At 49.2% G+C, this 25,934-nt stretch overlaps 1 protein-coding gene across 3 annotated transcripts in view; it reads left to right on the forward strand.

The window, feature by feature from the left end:
* The first annotated feature begins 1,163 nt into the window (after positions 1 to 1,163).
* Positions 1,164 to 25,934, forward strand: part of edaradd (EDAR-associated death domain) — a 123,317-nt gene continuing 98,546 nt past the window's right edge. For 2 of the 3 annotated variants that reach the window (XM_038814741.1, XM_038814716.1), the window contains exon 1: positions 1,164 to 1,366. In XM_038814741.1, coding sequence (XP_038670669.1) covers positions 1,327 to 1,366 — 40 coding nt within the window. In that variant the 5' untranslated portion in view covers positions 1,164 to 1,326. The remainder of the gene's footprint in view (positions 1,367 to 25,934) is intronic. The other variant, XM_038814725.1, reaches the window with a different exon arrangement.

The raw sequence follows: 25,934 nt of genomic DNA on the forward strand, positions 1-25,934 counted from the left end.
CAAAACAAACCTCTCTGTAAAATAAAGCAAATTAGCGGGGGCTAGAAAAATTTAATTTATATAAGTAACAACTGTTTATAAATATGAAAAAAGCCAATAAAAAGATTTTCAAAAAAAAAAATCTTGAAGAGGTCGATGAATGGCTGCCTCCCCCTTGTGAACCCCTTAAGGTGAACTTAAGAAACCCTGACATGTCACTGACCCAAAGCCCCAACTTTGGAGGTTCCGAGTCTCTCCATCCCAAAAAAATCCATCTCCGGGCCACCAGGGAGGTAAAGGCCAAAATGTTGGCCTCTCTCCTCCCCGGGCTCCCGGACCATCCAACACTCCAAATATTGCCACCTCTAGACTCGGAGTCACCCTCCCTTCCAAAACGTCTGACATGACATTCTAAAATCCTGGAACACCCTCTCTAACAGCACTGTGGTGTACCTATCTTACCTGAACAGTGGTTCCGGGTGGTGGTTCACCACTACAGTGATCAACTGACTCTTTAAGTTTATAGCATTTTTAGTAAGGACACAGGCGTCCAAACCGAATAAAAGCAAGAACGAAATTTGATTTACAAACAGTATATTTATACTCACCGGTGGACCCCTACCAGGTACTTCTCTGGTCTGTGCCTTACTGGCCGAATTGATACCCAGCCTCTAGCGGGGGGGGGGGGGGGGGGGGGGGCTAGTACTCTGCGTCTAGAATGTTATTTTTCCTGTAATCGGGACCTTTCCGTTCTGTTCCCATTTTCACCACCCACTCACAACTCTGGCACCACCCCCTCATCCACTTTTCTAAGAGACCCTCATGCCAGTGTTCATAATTTTCTCATCAGAGTTGGTCATCCTGATCACTACCACCTTCTCAGGGGCGATTGAATGGGCAATAAATGCTGGCCGAACCAGTGACGCTTTTGAACGAATTTTTAAAAAATCTTGGTCGAAAACGATTTGAGAGATTTCCATCATGAGGGAGAGAGACGTTAAAAACATTCAAATGGTCCAGGGATGGAAATTATTTACACGAAAAGCACGAACAATGTACACAGACGGGACTTTGCACGGGTTCCTCTCACAGCATCGGGCAAAACAGCACAGTACATGAGGCGCACACTTTACCCGCCTTTTCCCCTGGATTTGAAGATGCTTCACACCTGCAGGGAGCGCCCGTGCACCAGTTCCCTCTCAACCTGCGAACACGGTGCGCTCCCCGCAGCATCAAGTCCCAGGAAGTAGAGTCCCGCACGTCCTGCCTTCCACTCCTATTTTGTTTCATTCGGGTCTCTCCACTTACAGTATCATTTCCAGTCCACTTCGGCCAAAGTCCGCTCGCATGGCGAACCTTCAACCCCAGGAGGGTCAAGTGCCTGAAGGTACTGTAAACGTGCACTGGGACAGACCTAACGTCCGCTTGTCGGTGTCCTAGATCCCCAAAGAGGCAACAACAATGCGCCCAAGCAGCGCTATTTTTGATGCTATAGTTTTACAGTCATGCAGTCTGACATTTGTGTTTCCTCTTTTTGTTCTACTCTCATTCAAGTATGTGTGTTGGATAAAAATTGGAGAAATGATCCAACTTCGGATATGATCAGTTTGAACTCTGGAAAATGGTACAAAGGTCTTTTAAACGTTTAAACTAACTGAGGTCGAGTGTTATAGTGACTTCCACATAATTAATTTCTATTTGGGTCGATGCTGTACGTTTTTGTTATAAAGTGTAGTTTTAAACTGTTATAACCCAGCTTTTTAATTCATGGTATTTGCTGTTTTTTTAAAATTTCGAGCTCCTATTTTATCCGTTAGAAATATTAAGCCACTTATTTTTACATTAATTTATTTACCTCGATAAAAGGTGTTTATTACAGAATATACCTTTTTTTGTTCAGAATTTTCATGCTATGGAGCATTAATTACGCCTTTGTTATCCGATAAGATGAGAAAATGAATTTTTAGCGCAGGCCGCCATTTAAATGCGAAAGGCAAGTTAAATTTTCCTTACTCTTTCTAGCAGCCTTCGCTGTCCGCCCAACTCCCGTGGGACTCAATTGTTTGGTGTGCTAGTCACCTAGTGGCGCCCTAGGTGAGAATTTCCTGCTTTTACGCTACTACAGTACTGCACTTTGGGTAATTTACACCATATAAAAGCGCTCCTGTTTCCCACTGACGCATATTTACGGTGGATTTTGAGAGCTTTAAAGAGTTCTCACACTTTGCTCGCAGATTTTGGGCTTCACAATCTTTTTTTCCCCCAAACTATATTTTATGGAAGTTGTCCGTGGGATTTGCATCTCACTCAGCAGAGTGTTGCAGTCTCCCGGGCGCCTCCATCTTTGGACTTTAACTCCACACTTTAAAGAATAGTCTGAAGAAAATAAAGCAGCATGACAGAAGACCACCAGCTGCTGCAACTTTTTTTTAGGATCAGAAGAGCTTTGTGTTATCATAGAATCACTGCAGTGCAAAAGGAGACCATTTGGCCCATCGAGTCTGCACCAGCCCTCCGAAAGAACAATACCTAGGCCAACTCCCCAGCCCACCCCACCCTATCCCAGTAATCTAAGCTGCCACCTAACCTGCACATCTTTGGACTGTTAGAATGGTTTGAGTCTTTAAAGCTGGTATTGTGGAGATTGTAATATTCTGCGTGAAGATAACTTCACTCCACTGTCCTGCGGTGATGAATATAAATACTGCCTAGAGATATTTAACCATGTTAAAAGTGGGATATGAAGTTTCCTGGTATTGAATCCTTTCAAGCTGCCATAGGGGATCCATGTTACATGGGTCAGGGCACTGTCATGGCAGCTGTGTGATAATGGTCTTAACCTTTAGTGGAACATGTCATCAAATTTGTCATCATGCTCAGGGAGCAAAGAGAGAGCAAGTGAGTTATATTAACTGTGAGGAAAACAAAGGTAGTTTTAAGGGATTTATATCTGAATGGTAAACATTAGAAATAAGGTATAGTTTTCAGTGTGTTTAATTTCATGTTTTTGTGCTTGGAAGGGACCTATAGTTAGATTCATGCTGGACAACGGTGTTTTTGCGTGTGGGGGTTGGTTAAGTTCCAACTGTGATTGAGGGACCTATGGTGTAAAAAGTAAATATAGTTGCATGGCAGAAGTCCTTGTAAGGGAAAAATGTCTTCCTTTGTTCTTTAAATTTAGCTGGAAGCCACTGTTGTTTGAGACAGGGAGAGAGTACGAAAGCAGCTCTCAGCTTTGGTTGAAGCAGGAAAAATTGTATATACGCAAGAAAACAAGCTCCAGAGGAACTAAAGGATGGTTGGTTCTAGAAATCTGGACTAGAACAGGTTAATGGACAGCACAGATCAAAGCTGTGAAAAGATTGGCTAGTGACAAGCTAAGTTTCCAACTGTTTATAAAGTAATCCTAAAGGTTTCTAAAGTATAAAGACTTCTAAAGTAATCCTAAAGTTTGGAATGTCTTACTACAGTCTGCAAAACAAATTTTAAAGTAATTGGGAAGACAGTATTGGTTGTATATCAGTGTTTGTGTTAACAGTGGAAGGCAGTCAAGCCGAAAAGAAATCTGAAAGCAGTTGGTGTAAAACCGGCAGTGGATTCACTGTTAGAAGCGGAGCTGGAGCGCTGTTCAAAAGAGTCCTCTGGAAAATGTGGAGTGCTTTTTACAGTGCAACCAGCTGATGGAAAGCCTTGCTCTGAGAGATTTAAATTCTGTTTTGGGAGTGGAGTTTGGAAACTCCAATTTGGCAATCATCTGAGGGGTATTCTGAGGCAAAATCCACAGACACTAACCTGGGTTCAGAGTGGAATGTGTGTTTGACCATAGCCAATCTGTGTGCCTTATGATTTTTAAAAGGACTTTGTGTGTTAATAAGACTATTGTAGCTTCAAATATACTTAATTTTTGTAATGTTTTGTAATTACACGGCACGGTAGCGCAGTGGTTAGCACTGTTGGTTCACAACTCCAGGGTCCCAGGTTCGATTCCCGCTTGGGTCACTGTCTGTGCTGAGTCTGCACATTCTCCCTGTGTCTATGTGGGATTCCTCCGGTTACTCCGGTTTCCTCCCACAAGTCCCGAGTGAATTGGACATTCTGAATTCTTCCTCTGTGTACCCGAACAGGCGCCGCAGCGTGACGATTAGGGGATTTTCACAGTAACTTAATTACAGTGTTAATGTAAGCCTACTTGTGACAATAATAAAAATTATTATTTAGTCTGGATTAAGACTATCAGTTTACCGAAGAACTCTGTAACTTTGTATTTGCCCTAGCATTTTTTGAATGGAACGTGTTTCATAAATGCTTTTTTGCCTTTCACTTCTTATTGGATTTCAGAAGTGCTTGAAATGTCCAGTTTTGATGCACTGGATTCATTCCACGCCCCTTCTAGGACGTCCTGGGGAGGGATTTTCCTTTTGCTAATGCCAAAATCGCAAAACGCGATTGGGCGGACAATAGGTTCCGATGCCAAAATTGCTGCAGGTGCCAATTTGATGCTAAATCGTGATTCTCCATCACCTCGACAGCGGCGTCAACGCGTACCGGAATGCAAGTACGATAGACACCGTTTGCATATCATTAGCAGGCCTGACCCAGTATTCTTCGGGACCTCCGCAATGCTCCGCCTCCGATGGGCTGAGTTCCCGACGGCGCGGTTCACTTGTGCTTTTAAAAATCTTAAAACCGGCGTGGTGGCTGCTGAGGGAGAGCGAGGGGTTCCGGAAAGTGTCCAACATCGCCATAGTTTGCTGACAGTTGTGCCGCTAGCTGGAAGGCTTCTGTCAGGCCCGGGGGGAGTAGTGGGAGGGGTGGCCAGGAGTGGGCCAGGAGGGATCCGGGTGGATGGCACGGAACACCATTGCCGCAGCCTGTAAGGCGGCTATGCAGCTGCGCATGCTGCTGACAGCCCACTGTGAAGTTGGGTCCACGGGTCATTTAGGTGTCCCCCAGGCCACGCCACCGGCCGCCCTCAAGGCCCCAGCTGACCCATCAGCTGTATGGACGTGCTCCAGTACAGCCAGTGCCACCTTGTTAACTGGGATGAGCGTGTGTGGGGGTTGCTGTGTATATACGGCTGCAGCTTGTCGGCCTCCCAAATGTCAATCTCGGACCCGGTCAATCCCGTGCCGTTTTCCATTGGAATCGATTGTGTTCCGTGTGGCGTCGGTGCTATCCCCTTAACAGTAACAGAATCGGTCCAGGTGCAGTGCCAGTTTTGCTGTCTTGAAAGTCCACAAATTCTGTGTTGGCGGCAACACTTAGTCTCAGAAACGGAGAATCACGCCGCTGGTGTTTGCGCATGCTGTGTTTTCGCACCACAATGCAAGCATCTCAATGGCTGCTAGCGTATGTTTCCTGCCCTTTTGGTTTGGCAGGCCCTCTTGTGGATGCGGCTGCTGCCTATGGGCCTACCCAGTCATCAGAGTTATGTGACACCTCTGAGTAGGGATGAATTTTAGCCCGATTAAATTCTCTAAGCTCGGCATGCTTCACATATTGGACCCCTTGATCTAACGTAAAGTCACCTTTTGCCTTCAGAAAATGAAAGCAAACTTTTCATTCCAGACACCCATGACTATGTAATCACAGATCAGCTCATCCTTCAGCGCCCCATATCGGCAAGAACAAAATAAGTGATATAGATCAGTTAGAAATAATTCAATAAGGGTGGTGCAGTGGTTAGCACTGCTCTCTCACGGCACCGAGGACCTGGGTTCATTCCTGGCCCCGGGTCACATGTGGAGTTTGCACATTCTCTCCGTGTCTGCGTGGGTCTCATCCTCACAACCCAAAAAAGATGTGCAGGATAGGTGAATTGGCCACACTAAAATTGCCCCTGAATTGGAGAAAAAAAGAATTGGGTACTCTAAATTTAAAAAAAAAGAAATAATTCAGTTGATTCCCTAGCCCTTTGCAATCCCTGGTTAAAATGTGTTTGTTCAATTACAGAGTTTTGCTTCAGGCTAATATAAGTGTCAAAGGTTTTCTGAATGGTGCTAAGCCACAGTGGACTGCTGTGCTCCTGCCTTAGGAAAATGTTATCTGGGAGAGGCCGTGGCACAATGGTATTGTCATTGGAATAGTAATCTAGACACCCAGAGTAATGCCCTGGAGAAATTTGAATTCAATAAAAAATTTAGAATTAAATGTCTCATGAAACCATTGTCGATTGTTGTAAAAACCTATCTGGTTCACTAATGCCCTTTAGGGAAGGAAATCTGCCATCCTTACATGGGCCGGTCTACATGTGACTCCAGGCCCACAGCAATGTGGTTGACTCTTAAAATGCCACTCGGTTCGAGGGCAGTTATGGACGGGCAACAAATGCTGGCCTTGCCTGCGACGCCCACATCTCAGAAAGAAACTGAGTTGAAGCTTTTGCTCCTTTTCGTGAAGTTCTGGTGCTGTTCAGTGCCAGGGAAAGTGGTGTTTCCATAACTCCCACGGCCAGCCTCTTTGTGGGCAGACTTCGAGACAGACTAATGGGCAGGGATTGCTGACCAGATATGGTCATCGTTACTCTCTTTGGAGTGCTTTCTCCTACTACTGATATTTTCCGGAGCTACTTTCAAGGTTTTCTTCACTCTGTGGTTTCATCAATAACACTGATGTGTTTTTAAATTGACATCACTGCTATTGTCACCTTGTTCTGAGCTGATCCTTCTATCTTGGACATTAGGTGTGGGACTTGGCAGGTCGACAGTCTGTCGACAAACTCTGGTATCTACTCTAACAATTGTTTATTAGTACTACTTAAAACAGGTTACAGATTAGGCTCAGTTTGGATTCCACCACGGATTCTCAGCTCCTGACCTCATTACAGCCTTGGTGCAAACATGGACAAAAGAGCTGAATTCCCACGGTCACATGAACGTGACTGTCTTTGACATCAAAGCAACATCTGACCAAGTGTGGCATCAAGGAGCCCTAGCAAAACCGGAGTGGGGGGATCAGGCGAAACCTTCCACTGGTTAGAGTCATATCTGGCAGAAAGAAAGATAGTTGTGGTGGCTGGAGGACAATCATCTCAATTCTAAGACATCACTGCGGGATTTCCTCAGGGATTGGGCCCAACCACCTTCAAAAATAACCTTCCTTCCATCATAAGGTCAGAAGTAGGGTTGTCTGCAGATGATTGCACAATTTGAAGCAGGTCATGTCCAAATGTAGCAAGACCTGGACAAATCTGGGCTTGGGCTGACAAGTAGTAATTAACATTAGTGCCAAACAATGACAATCTTCTACAAGAGAGAATCCAGTCATTGTAACTTGACATTCATTGGCATTGCCATCCCTGAATCCCTGACTATCAACATCCTGGGGGTTACCATTGACCATAAACTGAACCGGACTAGCCATATAAATACTGTGGCTGCAAGAGCACGCCAGAAGCTACGAATCCTACGGTGAGCAACTCACCTCTTGACTCCCCAAAGCCTCTCCACTGTCTGCAAGGTACAAATCAGGAGTGTGATAGAATACTCACCACTTGCCTGGTTGAGTGCAGCTCCAGCAGCACTCAAGTAGCTCAACACCATCCAGAGCAAAGCAGTCCGCTTGATCGGCACTTCATTCACTCCCTCCACCACCGACACACAGTGGCAGCAGTGTGTTCCATCTACAAGATGCACTGCAGGAACTCACCAAGACTGCTTATGCGGAACCTTCCAAACCTACGACTGATAGCATCTAGACGGACAAGGTTCGCAGATATATGGGAACCACCATCTGTAAGTTTCACTCATTCACTCACCATGCTGACTTGGAAATATATTGCTGTTCCTTCACTGTCGCTGGGTCAAAATCATGGAATTTGTTCTTTAGTAGTACTGTGGGTGTACCTACACCTCAAGGACTCCAGCGTTTCAAGAAGACGGCTCCCCACCACCTTTTCAAGGGCAACCAGGGATTGGCCTAGCCAGCAACACTACATCCTGTAAATGGATTTTTAAAAACATGGAACTAACCTTCTGGCCCAGGATCCTACTGTTTGTTGGCTGGTGCTGTCCCTCACCTCCCAGGCCTGAGATTGATATTGTAGATGGGTCTTGATAACATCATCATACCCTAAGCAACATATTTTAAACAGGACCCTGCTTCACTCTTCTGGGTGCTCACCTGCTCAAATAAGCAGCTTAATATGGGAACATGACAGGAAGGAAACTGGTGGAAGTAATTGTCCCCTTTTAAATTCACCCTTCACCCTGGCTTTGTCTAGCAGGTGGGGTGCAGTTAAAATCCGGGCCAAAGAAAGTTGCAGAAAGAGAGAGAGAATAAAATGCAGATCAAATTTTTAAAAATAAATATTAACGTTAGAATCTGCCTGATTACTATTGGCTGGGGACTATTGGGTGCTTAGAGAGTATGAGCTCCCCCAATGAGGAGGGCAGAGAAATCATTAGCAATTTCACTTGCATCAATAGAGCTGGCCAGTGTGTTACATAGAACAGTACAGCACAGAACAGGCCCTTCGGCCCTCGATGTTGTGCCGAGCATTGTCCGAAACCAAGATCAAGCTATCCCACTCCCTGTCATTCTGGTGTGCTCCATGTGTCTATCCAATAACCACTTGAAAGTTCCTAAAGTGTCCAACTCCACTATCACAGAAGGCAGTCCATTCCACATCCTAACCACTGTCTGAGTAAAGAACTACCTCGGATATCCCTCCTATATCTCCCACTCTGAATCTTATAGTTATGCCCCCTTGTAACAGCTATGTCCACCCGAGGAAATAGTCTCTGAACGTTCACTCTATCTATCCCCCTCACCATCTTATAAACCTCTATTAAGTCGCCTCTCATCCTCCTCCGCTCCAAAGAGAAAAGCCCGAGCTCCCTCAACCTTTCCTCCTAAGACCTATCCTGCAAACCAGGCAGCATCCTGGTAAATCTCCTTTGCACCCTTTCCAATGCTTCCACATCCTTCCAATAATGAGGTGACCAGAACTGCACACAATACTCCAAATGGGTCTCACCAGGGTCATGTATAGTTGCAGCATAACCCCGCGGCTCTTAAACTCAAGCCCCCATTAATAAATGCTAACACACGATAAGCCTTCTTCATGGCTCTATCCACTTGAGCGGCAACCTTCAGAGATCTGTGAATATGAACCCCAAGATCTCTCTGTTCCAGCACATTCCTCAGAACCCTGCCGTTTACCCTGTAATCCGCATTCAAATTTTTCCTACCAAAATGAATCACCTCGCACTTATCAGGGTTAAACTCCATCTGCCATTTTTCGGCCCAGCTCTGCATCCGACCAATGTCTCTTTGCAGCCTACAACAGCCCTCCACCTCATCCACTACTCCACCAATCTTGGTGTCATCAGCAAATTTACTGACCGACCCTTCAGCCCCCTCCTCCAAGTCATTGATAAAAATCACAAATAGCAGAGGACCCAGCACTGATCCCTGTGGTACACCGCTGGTAACTGGTCTCCGGTCTGAAAATTTTCCATCCACCACCACCCTCTGTCTTCTAGCCAGTTACTTATCCAATTGGCCAAATTTCCCTCTATCCCACACCTCCTTACTTTCTTCATGAGCCGACCATGGGGAACCTTATCAAATGCCTTACTAAAATCCATGTATACAACGTCAACTGCTCTACCTGCATCTACACACTTAGTTACCTCCTCAAAGAATTCAATCAAATTTGTGAGGCAAGACTTACCCTTCACGAATCCGTGTTGACTATCCCGGATTAAGCTGCATCTTTCCAAATGGTCGTAAATCCTATCCTTCAGGACCTTTTCTATTAACTTACTGAACACCGAAGTAAGACTAATTGGCCTATAATTACCAGGGTCATTCCTATTCCATTTCATGAACAGAGGAACAACATTTGCCACTCTCCAGTCCTCTGGCACTATCACCGTGGACAGTGAGGACCCAAAGGTCAAATCCAAAGGCTCTGCTATCTCATCCCTTGCCTCTCAAAGAATCCTTGGATATATCCCATCTGGCCCAGGGGACTTGTCGACCCTCAGGTTTTTCAAAATTGCTAATACATCCTTCCTCAGAAAATCTACCTCCTCCAGCCTACCCGCCTGTATCACACTCTCATTCTCAAAATATGGCCCCTCTTCTTGGTGAACACTGAAGAAAAGTATTCATTCAACGCCTCTCCTATTTGTTCTGACTCCATGCACAAGTTTCCACTACTGTCCTTGACTGACCCTACCCTCACCCTGGTTTTCTTTTATTTCTCACATAAGAGTAAAAAGCCTTGGGGTTTTCCTTGATCCAACCCACCAAGGACTTTTCATGCCCCCTCCTAGCTCTCCTAAGCCCTTTTTTTTAGCTCATTCCTTGCTACCTTGTAACCCTCAAGCGACCCAACTGAACCTTGTTTTCTCATCCTTACGTACTCTTCCTTTTTTCTCTTGACAAGGCATTCAACCACTTTTGTGAACCATGGTTCCCTCACACGGCCATTTCCTCCCTGCCTGACAGGGACATACCTATCAAGGACACACAGTATTTGTTCCTTGAACAAGCTCCACTTTTCATTTGTGCCTTTCCCTGACAGTTTCTGTTCCCATCTTATGCTCCCTAATTCTTGCCTAATCGCATCATAATTACCCCTCCCCCAATTATAAACCTTGGCCTGCCATATGGCCCTATCCCTCTCCATTGCAATAGTGAAAGACACCGAATTGTGGTCACTATCTCCAAAGTGCTCTCCCACAAACAAATCTAACACTTGGCCCGGTTCATTACCCAGTACCAAATCCAATGTGGCCCCTCCCCTCTTGTCGGTATATCCACATATTGTGTCAGGAAACCCTCCTGCATACACTGTACAAAAACTGTCCCATCCGAACTGTTCGACCTATAGAGGTTCCAATCAATATATGGAAAGTTAAAGTCACCCATGACAACTACCCTGAGACCTCCACACCTATCCATAATCTGTTTTGCAATTTCTTCCTCCACATCTCTATTACTATTTGGGGGCCTATAGAAAACTCCTAACAATGTGACCGCTCCTTTCCTATTTCTAACTTCGGCCCAACTACTGCCTCAGTAGGCAGATCCCCTTCGAACTGCCTTTCTGCAGCCATTAAACTATCCTTGATTAACAATGCTACTCCTCCACCTCTTTTACCACCTTCCCTACGCTTACTGAAATATCTATACCCCGGAACTTCCAACAACCATTCCTGGCCCTGTTCTAACCATGTCTCCATAATGGCCACAACATCGTAGTCCCAAGTACCAATCCATGCTCCAAGTTCACCTACCTTATTCCAGATGCTCCCTGCATTGAAGTAGACACACTTCAACCCACCTTTCTGTCTGCCGGTACACTCCTGCGACCTTGATACCCTCCTCAGTACCTCACTACTCTCAACACTGGCTTCTGGACTACAGCTCGTTTTCCCAGCCCTCTGACAAATTAGTTTAATCCCCCCCCCCCCCCCCCCCCCCCCCCGGCCCCCCCCCCCCCCCCGGCCCCCCCCCGGAAGAGCCGCAGCCAAAGGAGTGAAGCAGTGGTGAAGTGAAATGAAATGAAAATCGCTTATTGTCACGAGTAGGCTTCAATGAAGTTACTGTGAAAAGCCCCTAGTCGCCACATTCCGGCGCCTGTTCGGGGAGACTGGTACGGGAATTGAATTGAATCCTGCTGCTGGCCTGCCTTGGTCTGCTTTAAACACCAGCGATTTAGCCTAGTGTGCTAATCCAACCCCTTAGTACTACTACTAGTACTACTACTGCTGCGGCTGCATATATGTAATTGTAAATACAGTTATTTCTTTTGAATCTACAAACATGCTGGATTCTTCATGACCCTCACAAAAAAATATAAATATATTTGTTAAGGCGTCAGTGTCTTCCATTAGTTGCTAGGCCACTGTGTGTGATATCAGCAATGAGAAGCATGCTGAAGGAGGCCCATTGAAAATAATTGAGGCTAGGATTTGGAGCAGCCAAGAACCCAACCTGGAGCTACACAATCCTACAAACCACAATAATGGATATTTATGCATCAGATTACTGAAATGTGCTCTGTACCTGTTCTGTGAAATAAAATAGCTAAAGAGTTATCTCCTATTATGTGTATCCAGTCTTGGCTCTAAGCAAAAGGCAATTTTGCTAACAAAAGCAGTTTGGGTTCTCAGTAAAGCCTGTTGAAACATTTGACTTGCTGTTACAGGAATTTGTCTGTAGGGCTTGCAATTAAAATGAATCTGAAAGTTAATTGGTCTCTGCTAACCAGTCATGGCTTCAGAAATATATCTTACAAATATATCCAGGCGGGGAGTGTAACACAGGTTGTCCTTGTACACGGATAATTTGTTGCTATACATTTCGGAGCCGGGCTCCTCAGTGGCGGATATTAATGGGTTTGCTTCAAAGATTTGGGGCATTTTCAGGGTACAAGCAATGCATCTGCTGACATTTTTAATTTTCCCCGAAAGAGTCGACGAACGGCTGCCACCTCCGGGAGAACCCCAACATTGACCCTCTTAAGGCGAACTTTATTTTCTCAAGACTGAGAAACCCAGCCATGTCACTAACCCAGGTCTCTACACTCAGGGGCTTCGAGTCTACATTAATAAGATATGTGTCCGGGCTACCAGGGAGGCAGAGGCCAGGTCGTCGTCCTCTTTCACCACCTGAACTCCTGGATCTTCCGACACTCCAAAGATCACTACCTCCGGACTCGGCACCACCCGTGTTTTTAGCGCTGTGGACATTGCCTTAGCAAAACCCTGCCAAACCCCTCTAAGCTTCGGGCATGCCCAAAACATGTGGACATGATTTGCTGGGCTTCCCACGCACTTCGCACACCAATCCTCTACCCTGAAAAGCTTGCTCATCCTGGCCACTGTCATGTGTGCCCGGTGGACTACCTTAAATTGTATCAGGCTAAGCCTGGCACATGATGTGGAGGTATTAACCCTGCTTAGGGCATCCACCCATAGACCCACCTCTATTTCTCCTCCTAGCTCGTCCTCCCACTTACCCTTAAGCTCCTCCACTGGAGTTTCCTCCGCCTCCGAAAGCTCCTGGTAAATATCCGATACCTTCCCCTCTCCCACCCAGGTACTGGAAACTACTCTATCCTGTATCCCCTGCGGCGGCAGCAGCGGAAAGGCCGGCACCTGTTTTCTCAGGAAGTCGCGCACCTACAAATACCTAAAACCATTCCCTGCTGCCAATTTAAATTTATCCTCCAAAGCTTTCAAGCTGGGAAAGCTCCCATCTATAAATAGATCCCCCATCCTTCAAATTCCTGTCCTCTGCCAACTCCGGAACTCGCCATCTAGTCTACCTGGTACAAACCTATGGTTGTTATAAATCGGGGTCCAAATCGATGCTCCCTCCACTCTCATATCTCCTCCACTGCCCCCAGATCCTCAGAGCCACCAATACCACCTGACTTGTGGAGTATCGGGCTGGTGAGAACGGCAGAGGTGCCGTTACCAATGCTCCCAGACTGGTGTCTTTACATGACACCGCCTCCATCCGCTCCCATGCCGACTCCTCCCCCACTACCCACTTCCTGATCATGGTTATATTAGCCGCCCAATAGTAATTGCAGAAGTTCGGCAGCGCCAATCCACCCTCCCCCCGACTGCACTCCAGCAACACTTTCTTCACTCGCGGGGTTTTACTCGCCCACACAAAGCCCAAAATAATCTTATTCACCCGCTTGAAAAAGGCCTTAAGGATGAAGATGGGGAGGCACTGAAAGACAAACAGAAATCTGGGGGGGGGGACTGTCATTTTCACGGTCTGTACCCTCCCCGCCAGTGATAGCGGGAACATGTCCCATCTCTTAAAGTCCTCTTTCATTTGTTCTGCCAACCGGGATAGGTTTAACTTGTGCAGTACCTCCCATTCCCGGGCCACCTGGATTCCCAGATATCGAAAGATCTTCCCTACTATTCTAAGCGGCAGCTCTCCCAGTCCCTTCTCTTGCCTGGATCACAAACATCTCGCTTTTCCCCATGTTCAATTTATACCCCAAAAAATTGCCAAATTCCCCCAAGATTTGCAGTACTTCCCCCATTCCCCCATCCCCTCCAACGGGTCCGAAATGTGCAAGAGCAGGTCATCTACGTAGAATGAGACCCAGTACTCCCCCCCCCCCCCCCCCCCCCCCCCCATGAACCAGTCCTTTCCAGTTCCTAGAGGCTCTTAACACCTTGGCCAATGGCTCTATGGCCAGAGCAAACAGTAACGGGGAGAGGGGGCACCCTTGCCTTGTCCCTCGGTGTAGTTCAAAATACCCCAACCTCAACCAGTTCATACACACACTCGCTACTGGTGCCTGATAGAGCAACCGCACCCAGTCAATAAAGCCCTCATCAAACCCAAACCTTCCCAACACCTCCCACAAGTAATTCCACTCCACCTGATCAAAAGCCTTCTCCCCATCCATCGCTACCTCCGCTTCCTCTCCTTCTGAGGGCATCGTAATAACATTTAGAAGCCTTCGAACATTGGCCTTGAGTTGCCTGCCCTTAACAAATCCGTCTGATCTTCCCCTATCACCCCCGGGACGCAGTCCTCTATCCTCGTGGCCAGTACCTTAGCCAGCAGTTTGGCATCCACATTCAGTAGAGAAATTGGCCTGTATGACCCACATTGCTCCGGAGCCTTCTCCCGTTTCAGGAGCAATGAAATCGAGGCCTGCGACATTGTTGGGGGGAAGACTCCCTTCTCTCTTCGTTAAATGTCCTCACCAGCAGTGGGCTTAATATCTCTGAAATCTTCTTATAGAATTCCACCGGATAGCCGTTAGGCCCCGGGGCCTTCCAAAACTGCATGCCCTCCAGCTCCTTGATTATTTCCTCAATCTCAATTGGGGCTCCCAGCCCCTCTACCAGGTCCTCCTCCACCCTCAGGAACAGGGCCGGCTCAAGGCACCGGCAACTCGGGCAGTCGCCCGGGGCGCCATGTGCTAGGGGGCGCCAGAGACTCGGGTCCCGCGCATGCGCAGTTGGGCAGGTGCCAACCAGCGCATGCGCGGTGGCCGCCCTCCCCCAGGGCGGGTCCGCTCCCCCCGCCCCCCCCCCTCGGGTCCGCCCCCCGCCTCGGGTCCGCCCCCCGCCTCGGGTCCGCCCCCCCCCGCCCCCCCCTCGGGTCCGCCCCCCCCCCCCGCTCGGTCCGCTCCCCCCGCTCGGTCTGTTCCCCCCTCGGTCTGCTCCCCCCCCCCCGGGTCCGCCCCCCCCCCCCCCCTCGGGTCCGCTCCCCCCCCCTCGGGTCCGCTCCCCCCCGCCCCCCTCTCGGCCCCCCCCCTCTCGGCCCTGCCCCCCTCTCGGCCCCGCCCCCCCCTCTCTCGGCCCCCCCCCCTCTCGGCCCGCCCCCCCGCTCGCTCCCGCCCCCCCCGCTCGCCCCCCCCGGCTCGGCCTCGCCCCCCCCCCTCGGCCCCGCCCCCCCCCTCGCCCCCCCCCCCCCCCCCCCCCAAGGGCGCCGAAGTTCAGCTTGCCCGGGGCGCCAGCAACCCTAGGGCCGGCGCTGCTCAGGAACCTCAACTGATCCAGAAATCGCTTCATCCCCTCCACCCCAGCCGGGGGTTCTGACTCATAATTTACTGTGACAGTCCTTAAATACCTCATTCACCCCCGCTGGGTCCAGGACAGTATTACCGTCTCTACTCTTTACTTTACCTATCTCCCTGGCCGCCACCCTTTTCCTGAGCTGGTGCGCCAACATTCTGCTTGCCTTTTCCCCGTACTCATAGATCGCCCCCCCTTGCCTTCCTCAACTGTTCCACTGCTTTCCCTGTGGTCAACAGCCCAAACTCTACCTGTAACCTCCGCCGCTCCCTCAGTAGCCCGCGTCCAGAGCCTGCGAGTATCTCCTGTCCACCTTTAGTATCTCCTCCACTAATCTATCCCTCTTAGCCCGTTCCACCTTTTCTCTGTGGGTCCGTATCGTGATTAATTCCCCTCTGACTACTGCCTTCAAAGCTTCCCAGACCGTCGCTGCAGAGACCTCTCCCGTAACATTTGTTTCCATGTAGTTCTGGATGGACTTGTTAACCCACCCACAGACTGCCTTGTCCGCTAGCAACCCCACACCCAGTCTCCACAGTGGGTGTTGCCATCTCTCCACTAACCCATAGATCCACCCAGTGCAGGGCCTGATCCGACACTGCAATTGCCGAATACTCAGTATCCACCACCTTTCGTATTAGCGCCCTGCTCAGAACGAAAAAGTCGATGCGAGAGTATACCTTGTGGACATGTGGAAAAAAGGAAAACTTCTTCGTCCTCGGCCGTGCAAACCTCCATGGATCTACTCCCCCCCATCTGTTCCATAAAACCCTTCAATTCCTTTGCCGCAGCCGCCTCCTCCCTGTCCTGGATTTTGACCGGTCCAATTCCTGATCAATGACTGTGCTGAAGTCCACTCCCATGATCAGGTTATGTGACTCTAAGTCTGGGATCTTACCTAACACCCGCCTCAAAAATTTCATGTCATCCCAGTTTGGAGCATATATGTTCACAAGTACCACTCGAACTCTCTCCAGCATCCCACTCACCATTATGTACGTACCGCCCTTGTCTGACACGATTCTCCCTGTCTCGAATGCCACTCGTTTGCTGATCAAGATCGCTACTCCCCTGGTCTTTGAGTCCAGTCCTGAGTGGAACACTTGGCTAACCCACCCCTTCCTCAATCTCGTCTGGTCTGTAACCTTTAGATGTGTCTCTTGTAGCATTGCCATGTTCGCCTTCAGTTCCCTCAAATGCGCGAACACGCGAGTCCTCTTGACTGGCCCATTCAGTTCTCTCACGTTTCATGTGATCAGCCTGGATGGGGGGGCTTACAACCCCCCCCCCCCCCACTGCCGACTAGCCATCACCCTTTTTAGGCCAGCCTCGAGCCCGCGCCCTCCACGTCCTCAATCCCCACTCGGGCTGTCGCCATTCCCGACCTCCCATTTGTCCCCTAGTAACAGTACCTCCCCTGTCAGCAAAGCAACTCCCCCCTCCCCACCAGCAACAACACTGAAAACCCAATCCCCCAAGTCAAGTTCCAGCTTAACACCTGTCCACCCCCCACTGAGTTTCTGAGAGTCAGCTGACTCGTGCTGACTCGATAGCTCCCCCCCCCCCCCCCCCCGGCACCAAGCAGTCTGTCTCCCTATTGTACTCTCCTCTCTCCCCCCCCATGAATAAACATTTTAAAAGCATCACATTCCCCAGTAAACAAACAACAGAAAAAAAAACAGTGAAGAAAAAATCACTTTAGAAAAATAGTCACCAAAAAGCAGAACTAAATTCAAAACCCAACCCCCCCCTCTAACAAGGTCCCTGCAAGACAGATCAACCTTTAACTATCCACACAGCCCATTATTTCACATAGAGCTACTTAAATTTTTACAATTCAGCACCACAAGTCGCTGCCACAGTACTTCTCCAAGGCTTAAGTGTCTTTTAATTCGCCTCCAGCTTCATTTCTTTAATATAGGTCCGTACTTCGTCTGCCGTTTCAAAGTAGAAGTCCCGTTCCTTAAGTGTGACCCACAGGCAGGCTGGGTACAGCATCCTGAACTTCACCCTTCTTAAAGAGGGTCATTTTTGCCCGATTGAACCCAGCTCGCCTCTTGGCCAAATCCGCTCCCAGGTCCTGATGAATGCACAACTCTTGGTTCTCCCACTTGCTGCTCTGTTCTTTCTTGGCCCACCGCAAAACCTGTTCCTTGTCCATGAAACGGTGAAAACGTACGACCATGGCCCTCGGCGGTTCATTCGCTCTGGGCTACCTCACGAGGGCTCTGTGCATTCTGTCCAATTCTAGGGGCCGAGGGAACGCCCCAGCCCCCATCAACTTCTCCAAAATGTCCGTCACATAGGCCCTCGCATCTGAACCCTCACTGCCTTCAGGGAGGCCAACAATTCTGAGATTCTGCCTTCTGGACCTATTCTCCAGGTCCTCCACGTTCTCCTGCATTCTTTTCTGCTGGTCGTTCATCATCCCCACCTTGCTTTCCAGCACGGTTATACACTCCTCATGCTCGGACAACTTTTATTCGACCTCCGGGATCGCTCTCCCCTGGGTTTCCTGAACCACTTGATCAATCGAAGCCTTAATCGGGTCCAGCATATCCTTCTTCAGCTTGGCGAAGCATTCCTCGAAAAACTTCACCAGCCGATCCGTCGACCACTGTGCCATCTCCCTGCGGCCCTTGCCCTCCGCCATGCTGTCCCGTGTTACCAGCTCTGCTTGCGACTCCCTTATAGAACTTTGTCGTCTCACACGGCCACTTCTGGTTCAATTTTCCATCCACCGGAGGGGGATTTCTCTTTACTGTCTCACTCTTCACTTCTTAATCCCATATAATCTGAACAAAAATGAGGGGAAAAGGTCCAAAAGTCAGTTACAGGCGGGAGCTATCAAATGTGCGACCTACCCCTCCATGGCCGCCACCGGAGGTCCGCCGAAATGTTTTTCAAGGGCGTGGAAAGGCTGTTTTCTTTATATTTTTTTGGGTGGGGATGGTGGTATTGCAGATGGGACGGCAGTTGGGGCTGGAGAGGGGGGTGGGCACCGGCCCTTGGAAAGAGCATCCGACTTAAACCCGCATCTCCACCCTATCCTCGCAACCCAGTAGTAACCCCACCTAAACTTTTCGGACACGAAGGGCAATTTAGCGTGGCCCTAACCTGCACATCTTTGGAATGTGGGAGGAAACCCACACAGACACGGGGAGAACGTGCAGACTCCGCACAGACAGTGACCCAAGCTGGGAAACAAACCTGGGACCCTGAAGCTGTGAAGTAACAGTGCTAACCACTGTTATCATGCCACCCTGGATGAACGATCTGTTTCTGGGAGGGCGGTTTGCGAGCTTGGCGAAGCTGAATGAGAAGTTTGGACTGGCACGGGAGGAGAGGTACATGCAGGTGCGAGACTTTGTGGGGAAGGTCTTTCTGGCCTTCTTGATAGCACCAGCCTCTTTATAATTGGAAGAAATGTTGCGAGTGGAGGTGTTTGGAGAGGGGGTTCGTCTCAGTGATTTGTGGAAGGATTTTGGAGGAAGATAGGATGTCTGTCCATGGAGGGGATTAAAGCTAAGTGGAAGGAGGAGTTTGGGGCAGTATTGGAGGAGGGATTGTGGTGCGAGGTACTGCAGAGGATGAATGCCTTAACATCATGTGCAAGGCTGGGGTTGATGCAGCTGAAAGTGGTGTATAGGGCACTCCTGACGAAGTCAAGGATGAGCCGGCTGTTTGAGGGGGTAGCGGACACTTGCGAGCGGTGTGGAAGAGGTCCTGCTAATCATGTGCATATGTTCTGGTCCTGTCCAGAGTTGGAAAGGTTGTGGAGGTCAGTTTTCAGCACCATGCCTCACAGCGCTGAGGTCCCAGGTTCACTCCCGGCTCTGGGTCCATGTGGAGTTTGCACATTCTCCCCGTGTTTGCGTGGGTTTCTCCCCCCACAACCCAAAGATGTGCAGGGTAGGTGGATTGGCTACGTTAAATTGCCCCTTAATTGAAAAAAAAAATCAATTGGGTACTCTAAATAAAAAATGTAATAAAAAAAATGTAATAAAAATAAAATGTTTTCAGCACCATCTCGGCGGTTTTGTACATAGAGGTGGAGCCCGGTCTCCTAGGGGCCACATTCGAGATGTCAGACCAGCCGGAGTTGTAGACAGGTGTGAGGGCAAATGTTTTAGCCTTCACTTCACTGATTGCTCGTAAGTGGATCTTGTTGGGATGGAGGGCCGCTTCTCCACCCTGCGCCTTGGTGTGGCGGGGGGCCTGTTGGAATTTTTAGCTCTGGAGAACCTAAAATTTTCCCTATGTGGGGGGCAAGTGATGGGTTCCACAAGAGTTGGGGTTTGTTCATTCTGCATTTTGGAGAGTTGGTTACCACCGACTGTTGAGGGAGGCAGGGGGCAGTTTCATTTGGTGCGGGTTTTATATGTTGGATGTGAATTTTTTCTGTAAAACATAACGTGTTTAAAAATAAGATAAAAATTATTTAAGAAATTATTTAACACTGCTGGAATTTTAAGAGGAATATTCTTTGTGATAAGACTAATTTTGACTGCTTCTATTTTACCTTCTACAGTTTATAAATTTTTTTGTGTAGATTTCATCTTTATTTTTGCCTTTTTCTAAGATTGTCTTCATCTTACATTCTGTGACATCCTTTGGTATCCTGAAATATCCATTTTCATTTTGTCATCTTTTTGTTGTCCTCATTTCCTCAGCTATTAAATTACAAAGTATATGACCATCAACAACTATCTGTTCCTGCAGCACCTCCTACATATTATATGACTTTAACAGTCTTTGTCGTATGCTGTGACATTTTGTCGGTTATTTTACCTTCATCTCCCTCCTCCTTAACAGTTAAATCGTGAATTCTCCTCACATAAAAGGCAAGAACTGTGGATGCTGGAAACCTGAAGAAAATAAATCAGAAGTCTGTGGATGGGAGGGGAGGGTGCAGGATGGCCTTCTGTGGAACTGGAAGGTCCCGCCAGCAGGAAGGGCTGGAAAAGTCTAGCCTGTGTCATCAAGAGGAGTTATTTTTGTCACACGTTTTTCCTTCATAGATACTGCCAGCCCTGCTGGATTTTTTCCAACATTTTCTGTTCTTATTTCATGAATTCTTCTTACTTCTGCTTGGCATACCTTATTTTATTCGAAACATGTGTTAAAAAAAAGCAATATATGCAAAAACACACTCCACAAACTCAGTCCACAGCTTGTACGACCCCCCCCCCCTCCCAACGATGAACAGTTCCTCAAATATTCTCAAGAACAACCCCCACCATGTCTTGAAGCCCTGCACCTACCCCTTAACTCAAATATAATCTTCTCCAACTGTATAAAATCGTACATATCCCCCAGCCAGGCCACCATTTATCAAGATCCTTCGACGGGCAACTAAAGACGGGAAGGCCACAACATCAGAACCCCTTCCCGTCCAGCAGCTCCAGCACTTCCGATAGCCCAAAAATCGCCACCATTGGGTCCAGTCTGACCTCCACCCTAATATCTTAGGTAACATCCCAAACACTGCTTCCCAGTATCTCTCCAGCTTCTCGCATTCCCAGAACATTCGCCGGCCCTCACCCACACTTCTTGCACTCATCGGCCACCATCTGGAAGAACCCACTCGTCCTTCCCGGCTCATATGTACCCTGTGCACCACCTTGAACTGAATCAAGCTCATCCTTGCGCAGGAAGAGGTTGAATTCACCCTATTCATCGCTCGCATCACAGTCCCCAGCCTATCTCCACCCCCCCCACCTCTTTCTCCCATTTATCCTTGATCTTCACCACTTGCGCCTCCCACACCCCCGCTCCCTCAACCACCTTGTATATCCCCTATCCTACCCCCCCCCCCCCCAACTCCGCTGCTCCAATAAGGTGTACTCCCGCAACCTGGGAAATGCCCTCCACTCCTTTTGTGCAAAGTCCCTCACCTATATATATCTAAATTTACTCCACCTCGGCAACTCAAAACCTCTCCCGCAGCTCATCCAGACCTGCAAATATCCCTTCCAAGTACTAGCCCCTCACCCTCATCAGCCCCACTTCCCATACATTCCATCCATCTCCCCCCGGCTTAAACCTATGTCAACACCGACATCCCCTCCAACAGTGTCAACACTGACATCCCCTACAACTTAAAGTATCTCTGCAGCTGAATCCAAACCCTGACCGTCGACTGAAGCATCAGGCTCCCTGAGTTCTTCCCTGGAGTTAGTGGCAGCAGAGCCACCACCATAGCGCTCAGACTGGAACCCCTACATGACTCCTTCTGCATCTTGGCCCACTCCAAACCCCCCCACCCAAACATCACTTCATGTTCTCCACATTTACCGCCCAGTAATAGTGCAGCTGGTTCAAGAGCGCCAACCCCCCTGTCTGCCTCTGCCTCTGTCGCAGGGCTCTCTTTACCCTCGGTGCCTTCCCCGCCCTTATAAACTCTGAAATCAGTGTCTCCAATTTCCAGAGGAAGGCCTTAGGGAGATAGATCAGGAGGGTCTGGAAATCAAACAGGAACCTTGGCAGCACATTCATCTTTACCACCTGCATCCTTCCTGCCTGTGTCCAGTATAGTGTATCCCATCTTTTAAAATCCCCCCTAATCTTCTCCACCAACGTTGTCAAATTCCACCTGTGCATCGTAGCCCATTCCCTCTTCACCTGAATCCCCAAATACCTGAACCTTTCCCGAGCCACATTGAATGACAACACCCCCAAGTTGGCCCCCTGCCCCGACGCATTCACCGGAATCACCTCACTCTTCCCGACATTTACCTTATTCCAGAGAAGGCCACCCGCCTCTCCAATATTCCCATGATCCTACCCATACTCTCCAGTGGGTCCAACACAAAATAAAACAACAGGCCGCCCGCGTACAACGACACCCAATGCTTCCTGCTCCTCCTCACAGTCCCCTGGCAACCCGCTGACCATCTAAGGACGTTCCACCAAGGGCTCAATCGCCAGCGCGAACAACAATGGCGACAGTGACACCACTGTCTCGTTCCCCTGAGCAGTCCAAAACTCTGAACCTATCTCATTTGTACGTATACTTGCCACCGAGGCTACATACAAAGATGCACCCACGCCACAAACTTCGGGCCAAACCCGAACCTACCCAAGATCTCAAATAAATACCTCCGCTCCATCAGATTAAAAAGCCTTCTCTGCATCCATAGAGACAATAACCTCCGGCACACGCCCCACTGACAGTCATAACCACATTTAACAGCCTTCTGATGTTACCAGCTTGCCCTTTACAAAACCCATTTGATCCTTAGCGACTACCCCTGGCACCCCTCCATCCTCCCTGTCACTAACTTTGCCAGCCCCTTGGATTGGATTTGTTTATTGTCACATGTACCGAGATCCCGTGAAAAGTATTCTGCGTACAGTTCCGACAGATCATTCCATGCATGAAAAGAAAATACATAGGGCAAACATAGAATATACAATGTAGATACATAGACACAGGCATCGGGTGAAGCATGCAGGAGTGTAGTCTACTCAGTAGAGAAGATGTGTGAAGAGATCAGATCTGTCCATAAGAGGGTCATTTAGGAGTCTGGTAACAGTGGAGGAAAAGCTGTTTTTTTAACCTGTTAGTGCGTGTTCTCAGACTTTTGTGTCTCCTGCCCGATGGAAGAAGTTGGAAGATTGAGTAAACCGGGTGGGAGGGGTCTTTGATTATGCTGCCCACTTTCCCAAGGCAGCAGGCGGTGTAGACAGAGTCAATGGATGGGAGGCCAGTGACACCGGTCAGTTGGCCTGTTCCTCCGGCTCCAGAGGATGTCCGCCAAGGCCTCATAGGCCACCGGATGCAGAAGGCAGCAGGCTACCTTCACCTCTGATGTGCATCCTGGGGGTGCACCTAGATGTTTCATTAAACCATGGAAGAGTGAGGAGCACTGGCGAGATCACTATCTGTAGCTAGCGGGAATGGAAATCTGTTGCATTAGAATGTTCACTATTAAAACATGTCACATCTGATACTTGTTAAGCCTCTGTCACACCACAGCCCACACCCCCACATCCTGTTCTCCAACCCTCCCCCCAGGCACAGTAGTCCAAGATCAAAAGCCCTCAATGCAGACCCAGTTAAGCGGATGAGTGTGAGCGCACTGTTAGCAGAAAGACACGAGCCAGACTTTATTATGGTAGCACAGTGGTTAGCACTGTTGCTTCACATCACCAGGGACCCAGGTTCGATTCCCGCCATGGGGCACTCTTGTGCGGAGTCTGCACGTTCTCCCCATGTCTGCATTGGTTTCCTCCAGGTGCTCGGGTTTCCTCCCACAAATCCCAAAAGATGCCCTTGTTAGCTGAATTGGACATTCTGAATTCTCCCTTTGTGTACCCGAACAGGCGCCGGAATGTGGCGACTAGGGGCTTTTCACAGTAACTTAATTGCAGTTTTAACGTAAGCCTACTTGCGACACTAATCAAGATTATTATTATTATTTATCAGTTCTTGAGGAGCACCAGAGCTTTCCTCACAGTGAGTGGTCATCACTCTCCTGCATTGTTCTGTTCTTTTGTCCATGTTTGGAACAACGTGCTGGATTCCGTGTTTGGTGACGGGGCGGAGAAACTGTTTTCGTGCACGATATCGGGACCGGCAGCGGTTTCGCTATTCTCCACCCCCTGAAAATTGACATACTCCACGAGTACGCTGTGCTGAGTATCCACTCTACGATTCTCCAACCCCGGCCGGCCGAATTCCTGACACCGTGGTTCTAACATGGTCCTGCCGTTCGGAAACTCTCGTGGCGTCTGCGGACTCAGTCTGGGGCCGCCACAATCGGGGGAGGGCCAATCGGAGGGCAGAGGGGTTCATTCGTGATTGGGGGCTATGTGCGCGGGCGATCCGGGGCGGGCAAGCGGCCGATGTGGGGCACTATTTTGGCAGTCCAGGTCCACGGGCTGGGTCTGGCATGGAGCACGGCGTGGCCACTGGAGGCCGCCACTGTGCGCATTCGCAGCCTCTGACCCGGAAGTGCGGAGGCCGTATCGGCAGCTAAAGCTGCGAGCTCTACAACGGGTCCCTGCTAGCCCCCAGCAAAACGGGGAATAAGTGGCCTTTTGACACCAGTTTTCCTGGCATAAAAGACCACAGTTTCAAGACGGCGTGGGGACATAGTCCCAAAAACTGAGAATCCAGCCCAATATGTTTTAGTTCTAGAGCTGGTGGAATAGCAGCCACCAACCTCTTCATAAAATCAACATCATCCCAATTTGGAGTGTATATATTCGCCAAAACCACTGACTTGACCTCCAACACCCCTGTAACCATGACATATCAAAGCCCCTGGTCAACCACCAGCTTCTGCATCTGAAATCAGACTCTTCTGTTAATCAGGATCACTACCGCCCCCTACCCCCCCAACCCGCCCGGGCCCTCCTGTCAAAGCCCAAGTGAAACGCCTGACCTAACCAACCCTTACAGAGTCTTACCTGCTCTTTCACACATAAGTGGGTCTCCTGCACTGGCAGCACATTGACCCTCAACTTCTTCATTTGAGCAGAAACTCACTTCTGTTTTACGGGCCCCCCCCCAGTCCCCACACATTCCATGTCACCAAAAGGATCGGGCCACTCGACTCAACCGTCACCCCCATAGGGGATACACCCATCCCACTGCTATACTACACCAAGCGCCCACCCAAGATGGCCCCCAGCCCCACCCATCGGATGGGACAAAGAACACCCCCCCAGTCACCGTCAGCAAGCTATCCCAACCCCCCCCAACCCTTTCCCAGAAACCCCCCAGCCAGTTCCTCTTGAACCAACACCTTTCTGCACTGTCCCCATCCTCAACCATTCACATCTTCTCGGCATTCTGAAACCTGCCTAAACAGGTTCACCAGGCTGCAACCCCTCCCCCAGCTCGCTACCGCTCACGAGCAAACTGCTGTTTATGAGCAGGGTGATGGAACCATCAATTCACCAGACACGTGTTTCCGATATGAATCTAGGCTTTAATCGACTTACTACAGAGCCAGCCTGTTACCCGTTGATGAACTCTCAGTGAACTGCAGGCTGACTCTGGACAAGGGTATATACAGCAGCACCTGGGGGAGGAGTCATGGGCGGAGCCACGGGTGGAGCCCTGTACAAGCTCCTGAGCATTCCCAGAGCTACTCCCCCTAGTGGTCGGATAACGCTACTGCGCTTGCAAAGACATAGTGTAAATTATCATGTTACATTCACCACATTCACCCCCTGCAAAAAAATCAAGTCCGGCGGGGGTGGTGGCCTACAACGTCAGTCTGTCCGGTAGTCGAATTGTCCGCTGTGATCTGTGGAGCACCGGGGTTGCAGCCTCTTGCAGTGGCTGGATGGGTGTTGTGTGCTGGGGTACGATGGCGAACTCCAGGGAGGGTTGTATCCGAGCTTCTCATACTCCTGGTTCGACTGGGGGCGCTGGGGGCTGGCCGGCGCGGGTGTGCGGAACTGGTGGAGCGAGCTCGTGGG

The sequence above is a fragment of the Scyliorhinus canicula genome, chromosome 1 (genome assembly GCF_902713615.1).
Source record: "Scyliorhinus canicula chromosome 1, sScyCan1.1, whole genome shotgun sequence".
In the NCBI taxonomy this organism is placed as follows: domain Eukaryota; kingdom Metazoa; phylum Chordata; class Chondrichthyes; order Carcharhiniformes; family Scyliorhinidae; genus Scyliorhinus; species Scyliorhinus canicula.